Raw genomic sequence first — 18,113 nt, forward strand, 5'->3', positions numbered from 1 at the left:
ACCTCCAACCTGGGGGGACAGCAGCCCCTCACTCTGCCTCTGGCCCCCTGTCACAGGGAGCTCCAGGTGCTGGACACTTGCTGTCTCCCCACTGGACAGTGACTCTTGGGTCAATGGCCGGGGCTAGTGTGTGACCTCATGAGCAGGGAGGGGATGCCCACTGTGTGGATGCCAAGGGAGGGAGAACAGTCGGCCTCCTCACACTCCCAGCCCCGGCCTCCCCCATCCCTTGTATCCCTGTGACTTCCACAGACATGTACAGCCTGCGATTCAGGGGGTCTGGCCAGAAGGGACCCGTTTTCACTTTGCAGAAAACAACTCCAGAGGGAGGCTGTGTTGGCAGGGAGACGGGAGATGGGGCTCGAGCCCTGCACAGGAGGTGAATTTAGCTCCCTGAGGGCTCTCACCCTCTCTGGCCTCTAGGTCCAGGGTCCCCAGGAGTGGACATGTGGTGGCAGATGGCTGATTCCCAATGGCTGTCCTGGCCCTGACAGCATCTGGGTGTGAAGTTCCTCCTCTGAGGAGGGTCACTGTTCTGACATCACCTGCATTTTCCCGTCGGGGCTTCCTCTGAATCTTGCAACTTTTAGTTCCTGAGAGACCAACCCTGAGAAACAGACACCCTGGGGACCCTGGCACTGCCAAGCCCAGACATGCTCCTGCGGCTGTTGGCCCTGCTCTGGAGGAGGGAGGGGGCTGATGGCCAGAGGCGGCCCGAGAGGAAGGTCCAGGGGATTACAGGCTGCAAGTGCACGGCTCAGTGGCCATGCAGGAGCGTCTATGTGTGCTCATGCCCTGCAGCTTCTTGCACCCCCAGGACCAAGGGTCTGACTTTACCTCAGCTCTCGGCTACTGGTTCCAGGAAGGGGCCAGTGCAGACCAGGATGCTCCAGTGGCCACAAACAACCCAAGTTGTAAAGTGCAGGAGGAGACCCAGGGCTGATTCCACCTCCTCGGGGACCTCCGGGACTACAACTGCTCCCTGGACATCAGAGATGCACAGAGAAGGGACTCGGGGACATACTTCTTTAGGGTGGAGAGAAGGCCTTATGTGCAATATAGTTACCTACAGAACCAGCTCTCCGTTCAAGTGACAGGTAAGGAGAAGATTCCAGGAGAGGCCACAGGGGAAGGACAGGGGTCCCAGCGCAGGGCTGGGATGGAACTCCTCTCCTGGGAGGGACTGGGGGTAACCCATGTCAGGACTCAGAGGCAGGAGCTGAACCAAACCCTGAGGCTTCTCTCAGGGCCTCCCCTTGACCCTCCTCCTGATTCCCATGTCTCCCCATCTCCTCACAGCCCTGACCCACACACCTGACATCCTCAAGCCAGGGACCCTGGAGTCTGGCCGCCCCGAGAACCTGACCTGCTCTGTGCCCTGGGTCTGTGAGCGGGGCACGCCCCCCATCTTCTCCTGGACGTCAGTGTCCCTCACTTCCTTGGGCCCCAGGACTCACCTCTCCTCGGTGCTCACCCTCACCCCACGGCCCCAGGACCATGGCAGTCCCCTCACCTGTCAAGTGATCTTGCCTGGGGCCAAAGTGACCACGATGAGGACCATCCACCTTGATGTGTCCTGTGAGAGCCAGGCCAGGACCCCCTGGGTCCCTGATGGGGTCCTGAGGGCTGTGGGGTAGGGGTCAGGGCCTGGGACATTGAATGCTGGTCCCAAAATCCAGGCTGGGAGAGGGTCAGGGGGCCACCTGTTTCCACGCTTTCCCCATTTATGCAGCTCCTGGGGACAGAAGGCCAATGTCCACCAGCCCTCCCCATCAACATGAATCCGCCATGTCTTTCTGTCCCAGACTCTCCGCAGAACTTGACAGCAACTGTCTCCCAAGGAAATGGCACAGGTAGAATGAGCTTCCTCCTGGGGTGTGCGGAGCAAGGGCAGGGCCGGTTCCCCACTGTGGGTGAACCCAAGGGTCATTCTCCTCCCCAGCCTCCATGGCTCTGTGAGCAGCAGTCCCCTTCAGCCGCCTCCTCCCCCACCTTCCGCACGCTCCCCCCTCCGTTATCAGGAGAAGAGAACAGGGCAACATGCACCCGGCAGATCTGCCCCTTATCATGCAACTTCTGATGACTCCTCCTGGCCCATCTTTTATTCTCCCTAATAATTGCTTATTTATGTACTTCTGAACAGGTAATATATTCACATAGACAGACTTTCAAAATGCACAGCAGAATCTGTCCTCAGATACCCAGTCCTCTCCTGGAAAGTGACCCGTGTCTATGGACTGCTCTGAGCCTTAGTGTGTTTGCCTAGAGGATCTGAGGGTCCTCTGATATCAATAGTGCAGACTGCCCTCCATCTTCTCCTAGACTGTGGGGTTGATCCATCCCATGGATGGATTCTGATTCCATGCGTGTCTTCTCCTAATGGAAAATCACAGCATTCATTTTATTCTATTAGCCAAAAAGCTGCAATGACTAATCTTGTGTCTCCTTTCCCAACTGTGCATATGTATGTCTGCGGGATAAACTCCTAAAAGCAAAATGTAGCTTTTATATTCTTTCCAAGTTGAGGTATGTGGCCAGTTGTCCTGAATGGAGGGTGGACAAGTGTGCATTCCCACCAACAAGGGGAAAAAAGCATGCTTTTTCCTGCACTTCAACCTACTTCTGTTTGTCTGTCCCCTCATCCAGTCTGTTTTCAAGTCCTTCTGCTTTCTCTCCATCTTTTTGTCTCTCTGATCCTCTGTCTCTTTTTCTCCAGCACCCACAACCCTGGAGAATGGCTCATCTCTTCCAGTCCTGGAGGACCAGTCCCTGCTCCTGGTCTGTGTTGTCAATAGCAACCCCCCTGCCAGGCTGAGCTGGGCCCGGGGGAGCCTGACCCTGCACTCCTCAAATCCCTTGAACCCTGGGGTGGTAGAGCTGCCTCAAGTACAGGAGAAAGATGAAGGGGAGTTCACCTGCTGAGCTCAGAACCTGGTGGGCTCCCAGCATGTCTCCCTGAGGCTCTCCCTGCAGAATGAGTGCACCTGTGGTGGGGGGGGGGCTGGAGGAGAACAACAGCACCACCCCCAGGACCCCCAGGAGCCTCCGAGCCTTACAGGGGAGCTCAGTTCTGGTCTGTGCTCCCCTGTGAGTCCAAGATATTCCTTGCCACCTATAGTATCATTGTCTTTTTCCTGCCAGATCAGGGCGGTAGGGTGGGGTGAAAGCAGGGAGGGGAAGCCAGGGGGAAGGATGTGGGTCTTGAAGGAGAGGGGCCGGGGCCTGCACAGGTGTGTATGGGGACACAGATCCTTGATTTGTGGGGCAGGGAGGAGGGTGAGGCAAGTGAAGCGCTCACCATGAGCACAAAAATTTAAGGAGAAGCCAAAAAAACCTTACTAATGAGAAGTAATACTGCAATGCAGTGTTTTTTAAAAATATAAATGAATGCAAAATAAATATTACCATGAATGAAATTCCTGCATTTTAAATAAAGACAGGCTGCAATCCAAACCCCCCCCCCGCCATATGCCTCCCTCACTGGGCCCTAATCGCTTCTCCAAGACCCAGGTGCCCCTGTTTGGAGTCTGGCGGAGGGGCTGGAAAACAGGAATCAGTGTCCTGGAGGGAGTGGGAGAAGGTACCGAGTTCTTGGAGAGGAATGACCAATAATCCAACCTGTCTGTAGGAAAAGCATGGCTTTTTTCAGAGAGGATGCTGGAGGCAGCTGGGGGAGCAGGTGTTATGGCTCTGTTTTTCCTGTTTCTCTCCATCATCGTCATCACGTGAGCATTGACCCTGCGGTTGGAGGGATTGTCCTGGGGTGGAAAGGGCAGGCGGGCACAGAGTGGAGGGACCTGGATGGGTTAAGACCCTGAAGCAAGGGCAGGAAGGAAGTCGATGGCACCTGGGTGAGTCTGTTACAGAACTCTGGCCCCACTGTCCAGGATGGGGAAGGCTGCGTTCTCAACACTGGGGTCTCCAGAAAGGGACCACTGCTCTCCTACTTCCATCACCCTTCCAGCCCCTTAAGAGAGAACAGAGGAGGGAGTTAGTCTGCCTACAGCACCCTGAGCTGGCCAAACTGAAAGGCTCTCTGGTCTCTTCTCTCAGAGTGAGGTCCTGCAGGAAGAAAGCCACAAGGCCAGCAGTTGGCATCAGGAATATGGTCATGGAAGGTGCAAATGTTGTCACAAGGTCAGTGTCTCAGGTGAGTGACCTGGGCGTCTTACTTTTGAGCATCCTTTCTGGACACCTCCCCCCAGGATGGCCCCCAGGATTGCTCCTCTCTGCATGGCCAAATTTGCTCTCCTTATCTCCTCCTCCTCCTTAAGGATTCCCCATCTTTGTGACAGCACAACCACCCCCTCCTCTTTCTTTCAGGCCAGGCATGGAGGAGTCACCTTCTCTCTGCCCTCCCTTTCTTCTCCTACAGCCCCAAATTCACCACGTCTTGTCTATTTTTCCTCTTAAGGAGAGCTAGCACCAGCCCCCCCCCCATTTGACTCCCATCATTGCCAAAGCTTCAGAATCTTTTCCCTGGACCCCCTCACCTCCTTGCCTCTCACTTCCCTTGTCCTACACTAAGCAGTCATTTAAAAACCAACACTATCCAGTCCCTCTGCATTTGAACTGCTTGCCTCCATTGTCTAGACCAGAGGTTGGCAACTTTTTCTAATCTAGGGCCAGATGGGTATTTTTGGCTTTGCAGGCATTACAGTCTATTGTAAGCACTCAACTCTGCTGTTGTCGAGTAAAAGCAGCCATAGACCATGTGTAAATGAACGAGCACAGATGTGTTCCAATAAAACTTTTTTACAGACACAGGCAGTGGGCCATATTTGATCCATGGGCTATGGTCTGTGGACCCCTCACCCAGAGTACAGAGTCCAAACTCTTTACCCTATAGCCCTGCATATTCCAACCTCTCAAGCACACCTATCTGTCCGGAAGGACTAGGATTAGGGTGGAGTGAGGGAGGAACTTGTCCCAGATGCAAAACTTAAGGTGGTGCTCAAAAATCTCAGTAATCCAGATGATGTTTTAATATACTATTTCAAAAATAAAAATTAAGGCAAAAAATCCATGATGAGGAAAGTACAAAAAACCTAAACAATGACAGGACCAGTAGACTAAGGTTAGTTAAAAATTATTTAAGATCATAATTGAGTCTACAGAAATTGTCAAACATGGCAGCATTCTCAAATAAAAATGAGAGAAGCAGAGAAGTTGATTTTAAAAAATGTCCTCTCTACGTTTGCTTCCAGTAAAACCAGAAAAGCAAAATTATCAAAAATTCTGGTTTGGGTATAAATAAAATCTTTAAACTGAAAGTAATGTTTTACTATACATGCTCTTTAAGTTTGCAATAATATTTCAATTATTTTAATGTTGTGAAAAAATAACCGTTAAAAATATACAAAAACATTTTTTAGGGGCACACGTGTTTTCTTCGGTCTCAATCTCCAAATGGTTCAGAAAGTCACTCTTACTTTCTACTCCATCCACTCCTCTGAACAAGGTTATTTGTGTCTCTGGGTCTTTGCATGGGCTTTTCCTTTCTCCTCAAATGCTTTTCCCTCCCATTTCCACGTCTTCATTCCTGTTCAGCCTTCATGCTCCAATGTAAATGTTACACTTTTCATCCATTTATATTCAGAGTGTGACTGGAAGCCTTTGGAGGATTTTGAGCAAAGTACCGTGCATACTTTCATTCATTAATTCGTTCAGGAAATGTTACTGAGCACCTGCCAAGTGACAGGCATTTCAGCTGCCAAAGATTCATCTATGAAAAAGATTTTTGGGGTTCTTGGGTGGCTCAGAGGGTTAAGCATCTGCCTTCGGTTCAGGTCACGATCCCAGGGTCCTGGGGTCAAGCCCCACATTGGGCTCCCTGCTTCTCCCTTTCCCTCTGCCATTCCCCCCACTTGTGCTCACTAGCTCTATCTGTCAAATAAACAAAATCCAAAAAAAAAAAAAAAGAAAAAAATCATCTTGGGCTCAATAAGTTTTAGTCTAGACAGAGGGATACAACCAACCAATCAAACAAACAACCAAACAACAAATAAGTGGCTACAGTGTGAAGGATAGACATGTACTTTGGGGAAAATGCAGGCACAGAGACTGGGAATGCTGGGGAGATGGCTCATATTTTTGTTGTTGTTGTTCTTTATGTATTGGGGTAAATTTACCACCTAGTCTTCTTTAAATGTACAGTTGTGCAACAGAGTTCCAGAACATTTTCATCTTGCAAAACAAATTCTATAAGTACCCATTGAACAACAACGACCCACTTCCCCTGCCACTCCAACCCCTGGCAACCACAATTCTATTTTCTGTTTCTGTAGGTTCAATGACTTTAGATACCTCACATAAGTGGAATCATGCAGTTCTTGTCTTTTTGTGACTGGCTTATTTCACTTAGCATTATGTCCTCTAAGTTTATCCATGTTGTAGCCTGTGACACGATGTCCTTCTTTCTAAAGATTTATTTATTTTTTATTTGAGAGAGAGAGCAAGAGAGCATGCAAGAGTGGGGAGGGACAGAGGAAGAGGGAGAGAGAGAATCTTAAGCATACTCCCCACTGAGCATGGAGCCCAACACGAGGTTCAACCCCATGACCCTGAGATCATGACCTGAGCTGAAATCAAGAGTCAGACACTCAACCAACTGAGCTACCCAGGTGCCCCAGGATGTCCTTCTTTCTGAAGATTGAATAATATCCTGTTGTTTGTATACAACACATTTTCTTTATCCATTCATCTACTGATGGATATTAAGGTTACTTCCATCTCTAGCTATTGTAAATAATGCTGCAATGTACATGGGTATATAAATATCTTTTTGAGAGCCTGCTTTCAAGTTTTTTTGATAAATGCTCATAAATGGAATTGCTGGATCATGGGAGTTTTCATTTTTATTTTTTTGAGAAACCACCATACTGTCTTCCCCAGTGGCTGCACCATTTTACTTTTCCACCAACAATACACAAGGGTTCATTTTTTCTACAGCCTCACCAACACTTGGTTTGTTTGGGTTTTGTTTTTTTTTTTTTTTTGCCTTTTTAAAAAAGATTTTATTTATTTATTTGAGAGAGAGAGCACTAGTGGAAGAGGAGAAGCAGAGGGTGAGAGAGAGAGAAGCAGACTCCTGTTGAGTGCAGAGCCTGACATGGGGCTAGATCCCAGGATCCTGAGATCATGACCTGAGCCGAAGGCAGATGCTTAACTGACTGAGCCATCAGGTGCCCCTATTTCTTGCTTTTTATAGTGGACATCCTCATGGGTGTGAAATGATATCTCATTGTAGTTTTGATTTGCATTTCTCTAATGATTAGCAATGGAGAGTGTCTTGCATAGACTTATTACCATTTGTATATCTTCTTTGGAGAAATGTCTAATTCAAGGTTTTTTATGCACTTAAAAAACTGGGTTATTTGGGGTTTTTTGTTGTTGCTGTTGTTGCTGTTGTTGAGTTGTAGAAGTTATTTTTTTTAAAGATTTTATTTATTTATCTGACAGAGACACAGCAAGAGAGGGAACACAAGCAGGGGGAGTGGGAGAGGGAGAAGCAGGCCCCCTGCCAAGCAGGGAGCCTGTTGCGGGGCTCGATCCCAGGACCCTGGGACCACGACCTGAGCCGAAGGCAGATGCTTAACCGTCTGAGCCACCCAGGTGCCCCGAGTTGTAGAAGTTCTTTATACATTCTGGATATTAACATCTTTTCAGATATATGATTTGCAAACATTCTCTGCCATTACATAGGTTGGTTTGTAGTTTTTGTTAGTGATGATTAAGCAAAGACATGAAGGAGCCTCAAGACTTCGCAATCTATTGTGACCAAAGAGCACTCTGGGCAGAAGAAATAGCAGGTACAAATGCTCAGAAACAGGATGCAGACCAGTGAGTGGAGGACCAGAGGAAGTCTCTGTAATTAGACAGAGGGAGGCAAGTGCCAACAGGCAGGAAATGAGTTTGGAGAAGTCAGGGTATGTGTAAATCATGTCTGCACACGTAGTCCACTGTGGGCATCTGGAGATATTTGAGCAGAAGAAGGACATGATCCAGCTTTCATTTTCACAGATCCCTCTGCCTGCTGTGTGTAAGAAGAGACTGTGTGTAGCATGGAAGTTAGAAAGGTGGCTGGAGGAACATTCCGGGCAGGAGATGATGGTGACCAGAACCAGGACGGCATGAGGGTGGGGCATGATTGCATTCCAGATGAAGTCTGAAGTTAAAACTAATGGGAATTGCTAATGGATTGAGGGTGGAATAGGAGTGACAGAAAGGGGTCCAGGATGACTCCTAGATTTCTGCACTGAGCAGCTAGAAGAATGGAGGCATCAATCATTGTGCTTGAGAAGATTGTAGGAGGAAGAGATCTGGGGGAGAAAAGGAGAAGTTCAGTTTGAATATGTTTGGTGTGCGTTTTGGACACAAAAGAAAACAGCGATTTTAACTACACCATCAGATCAAAGTCCACGGTTCAAGAAAGGGAATGGACTGGTGGGTAAGGCTTTGGGAACCACTAGCCTATAGATGACATGAAGCCGATAGAGTGAATAAGGTCACAAAGTGAAGTTGAAGAAGCAGAGTCTGGGGCCCCTCTCATACTTAGGGGTCAGGAAATGGAGAGCAACTAGCAAAGTGGCTGCCAGGGCAGTTGATGAATATCTTGTGTTTAAGAAAAGAAAGGCTTTTATTTAGGGAAGACATGCAACAGGGTCACCTGCTGTTGCAAAGTCCAGAAAGGCAGGGAATGAAAAGGAACCATTTAGATTTCACTAAGCAGAGGTCTCTATAACTACAGTGTCAGGAAGTGGTTGTGTGTGTGTGTGTGAATCTTACCTTGAATAATCAAGAGAGAACAGGAGGAGCAAAAACATGAACTGTTTTGTTAAAGTGTTCTCTTTTTGAGGGGGCAGCAGAAACAGATGGCCCCACCCCCCCAGCTGCTCTGCAGTAATGAGCTCCTACACATTTAGTGGCATCCAACAGCATAATTTTATCATCTTACAGCTCCAGAGATGCCAAGTCCAAAATGGGTTTCACTGGGTTAAAGTCAAGGTATTGGTGGCAGGGCTGAATTCCGTGTGGACGCTCCAGGGGAGAATGCATTTCTTGCCTTTTCCAGCTTCTGGAGGCAGCTGGATGGCCTTGGTCTCTATCTTCAAGGCCAGAAGCATCTTCAAATCCCTCTCTGCCTCCTTTCATTTTTAAAGAGAAAAACCCCTGTGATTACATTGACCACACCCAAATAATCCAGGGCAATCTCCCCATCTCAATATCCTTAATTTAATTCCATCCCCAAAGTCCCTTTTGCCATATAAGGTAACATATTCATAGGTCCCTGGGGATTAGGGCATGGGCACTTTTGAGGGGCTGTTTTTCTGCCTGTATCACAGGGACATAATTTCTTTGACTGACTGTCCTTCCACGAAACTGCGAGCTTCCTAAGGACAGGTGCTGTACCCGAATCAAGGCTTTGTAATTCTCTCTCCCTCACCCAGTTCCCGTCCATTATATAATAATTCACAATTAGATATTTATTTGTTTAACTCACTCCTTGCCTCCTCCCTGGGTTAAAAAGTAAGCTGCGAGGGGGAAAAAAAAGAGTAAGTTGCCAGAGATCAGGGGCTACATCTGTTGTAGCCATTATAGCACATGCAGTGTCTAGCTCAGGGCCTCATGCACAGAGGGCCTCAGTAGGACACCAGGCTTTGGGGTCAGAAAGAACTTGGACTGGACCCTGGTTTCACCAGGGATTTTGAGCATGCTACTTCCTTGGTTCACCCTCCATTTTCATAGTGATAAAATGAGGACAATAATAATATCTTCCTTATGGGGTTGTTTGGGGAAGTTAATGAGATTCACAAGCGCCAAATAAAGTGCTATGTATTAAATATTTGAGGACAGTATGAATGGAGGAGATTCAACAAAAATGTGTGCGGGATGAATGGATGAATGAATTCATGGGCTTGCCTCCCAGGTACTCTCTGCCTCCCCACCGATCTGCTCTGACTCCCTTTTCTCTCCCTCCACTCCAGGGTCCCCTGATTGAATCCTGGGCAGGCAGCCTTCCCCCAGATGCAGCTTCCCCCTCCTCAGGGGAGGAAGAAGAGCTCCATTATGCACCCCTCAGCTTTCATGGGACAGAGCCTTGGGGCTGGCAGGAACAGGTGGCTACTGGTATCGAGTGCTTGGAGATCAAGATTCACAAGTAAGAGCGTGCTGAGACCCAGCCCTGGATTGAGGGATCTTGGCCCCTGAGGGGCAAAGAAAAGGCCGGAGGCTGATTCCTGTAGGATTAAAAGGCCTGCAGGTGATGAGCTGTAAGTACAGTGGAAAGAACATAGGCTTTGGAAACAGAGAGTTTCAAGTGCAAAGTCACACGCCCCCCCTTTACTAAGTAAGCGACAGACCAATCCCTACCTTTCCATGCCTCAGTTTCTTGCTCTGTGAAACAGGGATGAGAAGCCCTAACTGCAAGTTTGTGGTGAGAATTATAGTAGGAAAATCCTGTCAGAGCTCTTGGCACAAAGCGTATGCTGACCACATGCTGGATCCCTGTGCTTTGAGCAGAAAAGTCTCCCTGACTCAGGAGGGTTCCAGCAGCAGCCCTCACTCTGGCCTGCTGACATGCTTCCTCCTGGAACGCGCTTCCACCAGGCCTTCCTCTGCCTCTGTTCTTGAAAGCCAAGCTCAGGAGGTAGACTTCTGGGTTCAGAAGGGAATCAAACAGTGGGACATGATCTCTGCCTATAGAGACAATCTCCCTATAGAGACAAACCAAACATATGAGGAAGTTTCCCAAACGTGTAAGTACATACATATGGATACACACATAAATTGGCAAGTTGGTTCCAAAGTTTACATAGGAATGTGAGGGACCTAGAACAGCAAAAACAGTCTGATAAAAGAGCCCAGTTGGAGAAATAAGACTTTACTATAAAGCTAGAGTAATGAAGACACTGTGGTAAGGGACAGAATAGAGTCCATAAATAGAGTGTGTATATATAGTTAATTGAACAGGTCCAAGTCTATTCAATTGGGAAAGGAGGGACTTTTTATTTTTATTTTTTTAAAAGATTTTAAAATGTATTCATTTGAGACACAGAGATACAGAGAGAGAGAGAGAGAGAGAGAGAACATGAGCAGGGGGAGAAGCAGAAGGAGGGGGAGAAGCAGGCTCCCTGCTCAGCAGGGAGCCCGATGTGGGGCTCGATCCCAGGACCCCAGGATCATGACCTGAGCCGAAGGCAGACACTTAACCATCTGAGCCACCCAGGCATCCCAAGGAGGGACTTTTTAACACATGGCAGTAGAACAAGTGGGTCAAGGTTTGGAAACAATGAACCTTGACCCCTTTCTCATGTCACATGCAAAAAAATTAGTCTGAGAGGAATCATAAACATAAAAGTGAAAACTATAAAGGTTTTATAATTGTGCTGCCCAGTGTGGTAGCTACTAGCCACGCATGACATTTAAGACATGCTACACTAGGGACACCTGGGTGGCTCAGTCATTTAGAGCAACCGACTCTTGATTTCGGCTAGGATTGTGATCTCAGGGTCCTGGGATAGAGCCCTGCGTCTGGCTCGCTCAGTAGGGAGTCTGCTTGTCCCTCTCCCTCTGCTCCTTCCCCGCTGCTTGCGCTCTCGCTCTCTCTCTCTCAAATAGATAAGTTCTTTCTTTTTTAAATATGTGCTACATGTACTGTGCAAAAAAGAAGAGATAAAAGATCTCATTAATAATTTTTAATATTGATTACCTGCTGGAATGATAATATTTTAGATATATTGGGTTAAATACACTATCATTCAAAGTAATTTCACCAGTTTCTTTTCACTTTTTTTATTATAGCTACTAGATTTTTGAAATTACATATTTGGCTTGCACTATTTTTCTATCAGACAGAACTGCTCTAGAAGAAAATTTAGGAGAATATCTATGGGTATGCAAAGATTTCTCATAGGACATCCACAACAGTAAGCAGTATATATATATTTTTCATTAAAAAGTTCTGTTCATCAAAAAACACGATTAAGAAAATGAAAAGGCAAGCCATAAACTGGAAGAAATATATATATATTATATGTATATAATATATATATCCCTGAAAAGGGGCTTGAACTTAGAATATATAAAGAATTATTACCAGTTAATAACACAATAACCTAATTTTTAAAATGGGAAAAAAGACTCAATCATATATTTCACAAAAGAAGAGATCCAAATGGCCAGTAGGTACATGAAAGGTGGTCAACACCACTGGACATCAAGGAAATGAAAATTCATCACAATGAGATGCCTTATCACATCTGTTAGAAAGGCTAAAATCAAAAAGCCTGAGCACACCAAATGTTGAGAGGGTGTGGAGGAATTGGAACACTTGAATATTTCTGGTGGGATGTAAATAGTACAATTGTGTGTTCTGTACAACAGTGTGGTGGTTTTTTATACAGTTAAACATAATATACCCACTCTATGACCCAGAAATTCCACCCCTAATTTTTACTCAAGAAGAATGAAAGTAAAGATCCACACAAACATTTGCATATATTTATAGCAGCATTATTCATAATAACCAAAGGTAGAAACAACTCAAATGCCCATCAACAACAACAATAACAATAACAACAACAACAAAATGTCCATCAACAAGTGAGTGGATAACCAAAGTATTATAGCCAAACAACAGAATACTATTCATCAAAATAAAAGAATGAACAGTTGGCACATGTAAGAACACGAATGAATTTCAAAAACATGTTGAGTGAAAGAAGCCAGATACAAAAGAATATACTCTATAATTCCACTTAGATGAAGTTCAAGAACAGATGAAACTAATCTATTGGGACAGAAATTCACAAAAGCAGCTGCCTCTGTTTGGGGGTGTGTGGCTGCAGAATAACTTTAAATGGTGCACAAGGAAACTTTCTGGGGTGCAGAAAACATCCTATATCTTGATTGGGATAGTAGTTATATGAGTGTATGTATTTATCAAACCTCACTGAATTATACATGTAAGATTTGTGCATTTTACTGTATGTAAACCTACCTTCGACAAAAAAATAATAAAAATTTTTTAACAATAATGAAAAGGCTTTGGGTAAAATTCAACAGCCATATCTACTTAAGACTCTAAGGTGGGGAGATACAGGTTTAAATATAGAAATAGTATAATGTCCACCTCTGTCGATGGGTATATGCAGTGGTTAACTCAGGATGTGCTTGGCTTTCTGTCATTCAAATGAGGTGGCTTGGAAATATCTGTGAACCTGCATTTTGACACATAGATATAGTGGTTAAATAAGTGAGCACAGAGACCACGCAAAAAGTCAAATTCGTGGGCAGAGCATATAGAAATGGCACCGAGATGCATAAGCACGCACACACCTATTTTCAATCTGCCTGGACACGTTGAAGATGATTCAGAAGACAGCGCTGGTCAGCCCCGGGCTCAGACTTAGCTGGGGGACGTGGGGCAGGAGGTGCTAAAAACCCTAGCTGGTTCTTCCTGCTGGTGGTGTTTTAACTTCATTGGGTTTTAGTCGAGCAGAACAGCACAATGAAGCCTGCTGGGCCCATAACTTTTTTTTTCCTGATTATAAAAACAGTTCACACATTTTGTGAGGGGGAAAAAAAAAACACTTTAGAACATACAGTAAAGTGCAAAAAAGGAAATTAAGAGATAAGACTGTTAATAGTTGACATTTTCCATATTTTCATACATGCTGTACATATTATATCAGCTAGTTAATCTCCCCTCTTCATAACGATGGTCCTACCAGGAGCTGCTTTACACTATGCGTTTCTAACCATGAGTCGTAAGCATTTCCTGCATCAGTGAGCACCTTTCTCCAGCGTGGTTTCTAACCATCACAGACTAGCTCAGCCTGTGCTGTGTCCATTTAAGCCATTCCTGGTTGTTGGGCACTTATAGGTTGTTCTGTTTCCCCGTCACTGGCAATGGTCATCTTTGCATCTTCTCTGGTGGTGCCGTGAGCATCGAGCTAAGGAAAAGGAGAAGTCAGAAGCGCATTTCCTAGTGGAGAAGAGGCCTCGCAATTAGAGCACAGGGCTCCACATATGACCCACCCCAGCCTACTTCCCATTGGCTGGCTGTGATTGACAGATGTTGCAGCCAATGGCCACTCTGCCCTTGATGTCACCCTGCACCGCCCCCACCCCCACCCAGTCCTAGGTGAGGACTCCAGACTTCCTCCAGGAGCGTCCGTCTCTCAACCTCAGTGTGACTGGGCTGGTTCCTTCTCTTGACTGTCTCTTCCAGCTAGACCCTGGACTCTCTCCAGCCTAGCCCATCTCTTTGGGGACTCTCAGCCCTTCTCCCTCGCTCCCACCTCACCTTTTTGCCCACCTGGTCTTGTCCTCATGGTCTAAGGTGGACACTCGTGTAACTGGGGCTGCCTATGGGGAGAAGTCAGGGAAGATGTCACATTTCAGGTCCTTAGGAAACAAAGAATGCAGGAGAATCCTGGAGAAATGAGGGGGTCAGCTTCTTATTTCCAAGCCCTCCTTGTGAAGGACCTCAGGAGTAGCAGGGGATGAATCTGGGAGCTTAACCTCTACACTGAGAGTCCTCCACATTCCCCATATGTTTTAGCATTTCTGATGTCTTAAGGGCATTGGAGGAAGGTGCCATGGGGTAGCAGATGTGGGGAGGGAAAAGAGGCTGGGTGTACCTGGGAAAGAAGCTGGCACTACCTGGCTTAATTACTAGTGATAATAATAGTAAGTTATTTCACACCTATTATATGCCAGACACTAGAGTAGATGATTTATAGAAATTATATTGAACCCTCTCAACAGTCACACAAAGTAGAAACTTCAACCCTGTTTTGTGAATGAAGAAGCCGGAGTTCGGAGAGTTGAAGATACTTGCCTAAAGTCACACAGCTAGAAAATGACAGAGGCTAATTCTGAATCTGGCCTCTCTGACTCCCAGCCCCCTGCTCTCATGCATACCAGACTGGAGAGCTGAGACCAAGGAGAACGTGACATCTCTAAGGAGAATGGGGCAGTGGAAGATGTTCAGTTCACTCCTGGTTGTGAGGAGGGGTTTATGCCTGGCTAGATAGCTTCTTTCAGGCTGTAGAAGAAAAAGTAACCTAGATATCCTGGAACCACTCTTAAACTCCCTAGAGTTTATCATGACTAGTTTGGAAAAGTACATTGAGTGACGATGCTATCAATAATAATACTTAAGATTTTATTGAGTGCTTACTCTGTGCCAAGCTTTGTTCCAAGCTATTTGTCAGTGATACCTTACTTTATCCCCATAGCAGACATCCCTGTGAGGTCAATACCAGTATTACTCCCATTTTATGCATGGCAAACTAAAGCACAAATGGGCTAACTGTCACACTGATGGTCAATACTGTAAGCTTCTTGATAGACCATGCAATGACCACAGGTAGGCTCCACACCAAAATACTAAAATGATTTGAAAAAAGAATGTGTCTTCTAAAATCTCCACTGTCGTCACCACAATCAATACTACCACCACCACCACCACCACCATCATCACCATCACTACCACAATCACCACCACCATCACCACCATCACCACCACAATCACCACCATCACCACCACCACCACCATAATCACCATCATCACCACAATCACCATCACCACCAGTACCACCACCATCACCACCACCACCATCACCACCAGTACCACCATCACCACCATCACCATCACCACCATCATCGCCATTATCACAATCACCACCACCATCACCATCAACACCACCACCACCATCACCACCATCACCACCACCACCATCGCCACCAGTACCACCACCATCACCACCAGTACCACCATCACCACCAGTACCACCATCACCACCACTATCACTACATCACCACCACCACCACCATCATCACCACCACCATCACCACATCACCACCACCATCACCACTATTTTAGCATCACCAACATCATCAGCACCAGCATCACCATCATTTCCATCATCACTGCTTTCTTTAACAGCTACTGCAGTGGTTCTCAACCAACACAATTTTGCCCTTGGGACAATTCTAACGCCTAGAGTCATTTTTGGTGGTCTAAACTTAGAGTGATGGAGGTTATTGCTACAGGTATCAAGTGGGTAGAGGCCAGGGATGCTGCTAAACATGCTACAGTGTGCAGGATAACCTTACCCCTCCACCCCTGAAATAATTATCTGGCCCCAAATATTGATAGTGCTAAGCTTGAGAAATTCTGATCTACTCTGTACTGAGAACGCTGTTAATTGCTTCATCCTCCAAGAACTGTGTCTAGCCCCCATATCTCCCTTCAGGGCAGATATTACCCCTCACATCCTCCAGGTGGGTGAAGAGGACCTGAGGGGATTGTGATCTACTTAAGACCACCCAGACAGCCAGAGGCAGAGCTGAGATTGAAACCCAGATTAGAATCTTCCCTCTGACCAATCTCTTCCCCTGCAGTTGACTGTACTAGGAAACATCCACTCCTTCCTGCTCACCAGGCCTGGAGACCACAGGGAATGCTAACCTGGTATCTTTGTGGAACTGTAAGCCAGGCGGAACCCTGACGACCCCCAGCCTTGTCCCTGGGGCCCTGTGTGGGCAAACCTATCACCCCAAGTGCATCAGACCACCGGGGGGAGCCATGAAATTGTCAATCACAGCAACCCTGATCTTGGTCTACATCCTCATGGGGGTGCCATGAGAACTGGTAGAGAGGATAGGAGGCAGCCCCCCGCCCGCCATCAGCTCCCAGAGAAGAAGGGCGTGGAATGGGAAAATAACATTAACAGTAACGTGGGTAATAACAACAGTGATAATAGTAATAATTCTTTGCCTTTTATCATTCCTGTGCAGCGAGACTGTCAGAGAGATTGGCTTCAGAGTAGCAGGGTGGGAGCTGGGTGTCAGGGCGCAGCTGGCGTGGAAGCGGATGGGTTGAAATAGAGGAATGAAGGGAGGATGCGGCTGGTGCAGGGATCCGCGTAACTCTCTGGGTGAGCCGCAGAGGGCGCCCTAACGGGGCAAGGAACGTTGAGAGAGATGCGCCGCCGCCAGGGGGCGCCGTGGGGGCAGTGGAGAAGTGCACAGACCCGTTTCTGCCAGAAAATTACCTGATCTCTGTCGGCTTCAGTGTCCTCATGTGCCGAGTGGACATCACAGCTCTGACCTTTGTGAATTTGAGAACAAAAGCCAGGCTGAGTAAAATCAGCAACCACACGACCAAAAAAAAAAAAAAAAAAGCGAGGGGAGTATAGGGCCTCTGTCATATGAACCCTGGAACCAGCCACACCTGAAGCCAGGTAAAATTATGTCCTGAATAAGAAAGGGGACTCAGAGGGGCTCCTGGGTGGCTCAGTCAGTTAAGTGTCTGACTCTTGATTTCATCTCAGGTCATGATCTCTGGGTTGTGAGATTGAGCCCAGAGTTGGGCTCTGCACTCAGTAGGGAGTCTGCTTGAGATTCTCTCTCTCCTTCCCCCTCTGCCCCTCCCCCAGCTCGCACTCTAAATTAATTAATTAATTAAATCTTTGGGAAAAACGTGGGGGGACTCAGAGGCAGAGACATAAAAGACAGGAGCCTCAGACCTGGTGGTCAAGTCAATAATTACTCCACGTTAGGGGCGCCTGGGTGGCTCAGTTGTTAAACGACTGCCTTCGGCTCAGGTCATGATCTCAGGGTCCCGGGATCAAGCCCCACATCGGGCTCCCTGCTCCACGGGAAGCCGGCTTCTGCCTCTCCCACTCCCCATGCTTGTGTTCCCTCTCTCGCCGTGTCTCTCTCTGTCAAATAAATAAATAATTACTCCACATTAAATAATCCACATTGTGTCCCTCACTATATATTTTCCATTTGCAGGTTTGGAATGTACAGTTAAAAAGAGATGCTTTAGTGACAGGAAGATGAGATTTAAATCTGGCTCCAGCAGGAGCTTGATCTGCTCTCCAGAAAGTGACAACATGAAATATCTCAATTTTGTAACAGTCTATCATAACCTATTCCCAACTTAATCGCATACAAAACTCTACACTTCAATCCCTCAACACTTTGTATTTTTGATGTCACAATTTATATCTTTTCTAAGTATCCATTAACAAATTGTTTTAGTCATAGTTATTCTTGACACTTTAGTCTTTTCACGTTTATACTAAAATTAAGTG

The 18,113-nt window shown here is 46.7% G+C and overlaps 1 protein-coding gene across 1 annotated transcript; it reads left to right on the forward strand.

Moving 5' to 3' along the window:
• The first annotated feature begins 653 nt into the window (after nt 1-653).
• On the forward strand, nt 654-10,163 carry LOC113936571 (sialic acid-binding Ig-like lectin 8). The gene is given in 8 exon segments (XM_027619934.1): nt 654-732; nt 735-1,097; nt 1,300-1,578; nt 1,806-1,853; nt 2,717-2,980; nt 3,635-3,725; nt 4,054-4,150; nt 9,987-10,163. Coding segments are annotated over 8 exon segments (1,398 nt in total).
• Nucleotides 10,164-18,113: the final 7,950 nt, after the last annotated feature.

This window comes from Zalophus californianus, chromosome 17 (genome assembly GCF_009762305.2).
Source record: "Zalophus californianus isolate mZalCal1 chromosome 17, mZalCal1.pri.v2, whole genome shotgun sequence".
Taxonomy (NCBI): domain Eukaryota; kingdom Metazoa; phylum Chordata; class Mammalia; order Carnivora; family Otariidae; genus Zalophus; species Zalophus californianus.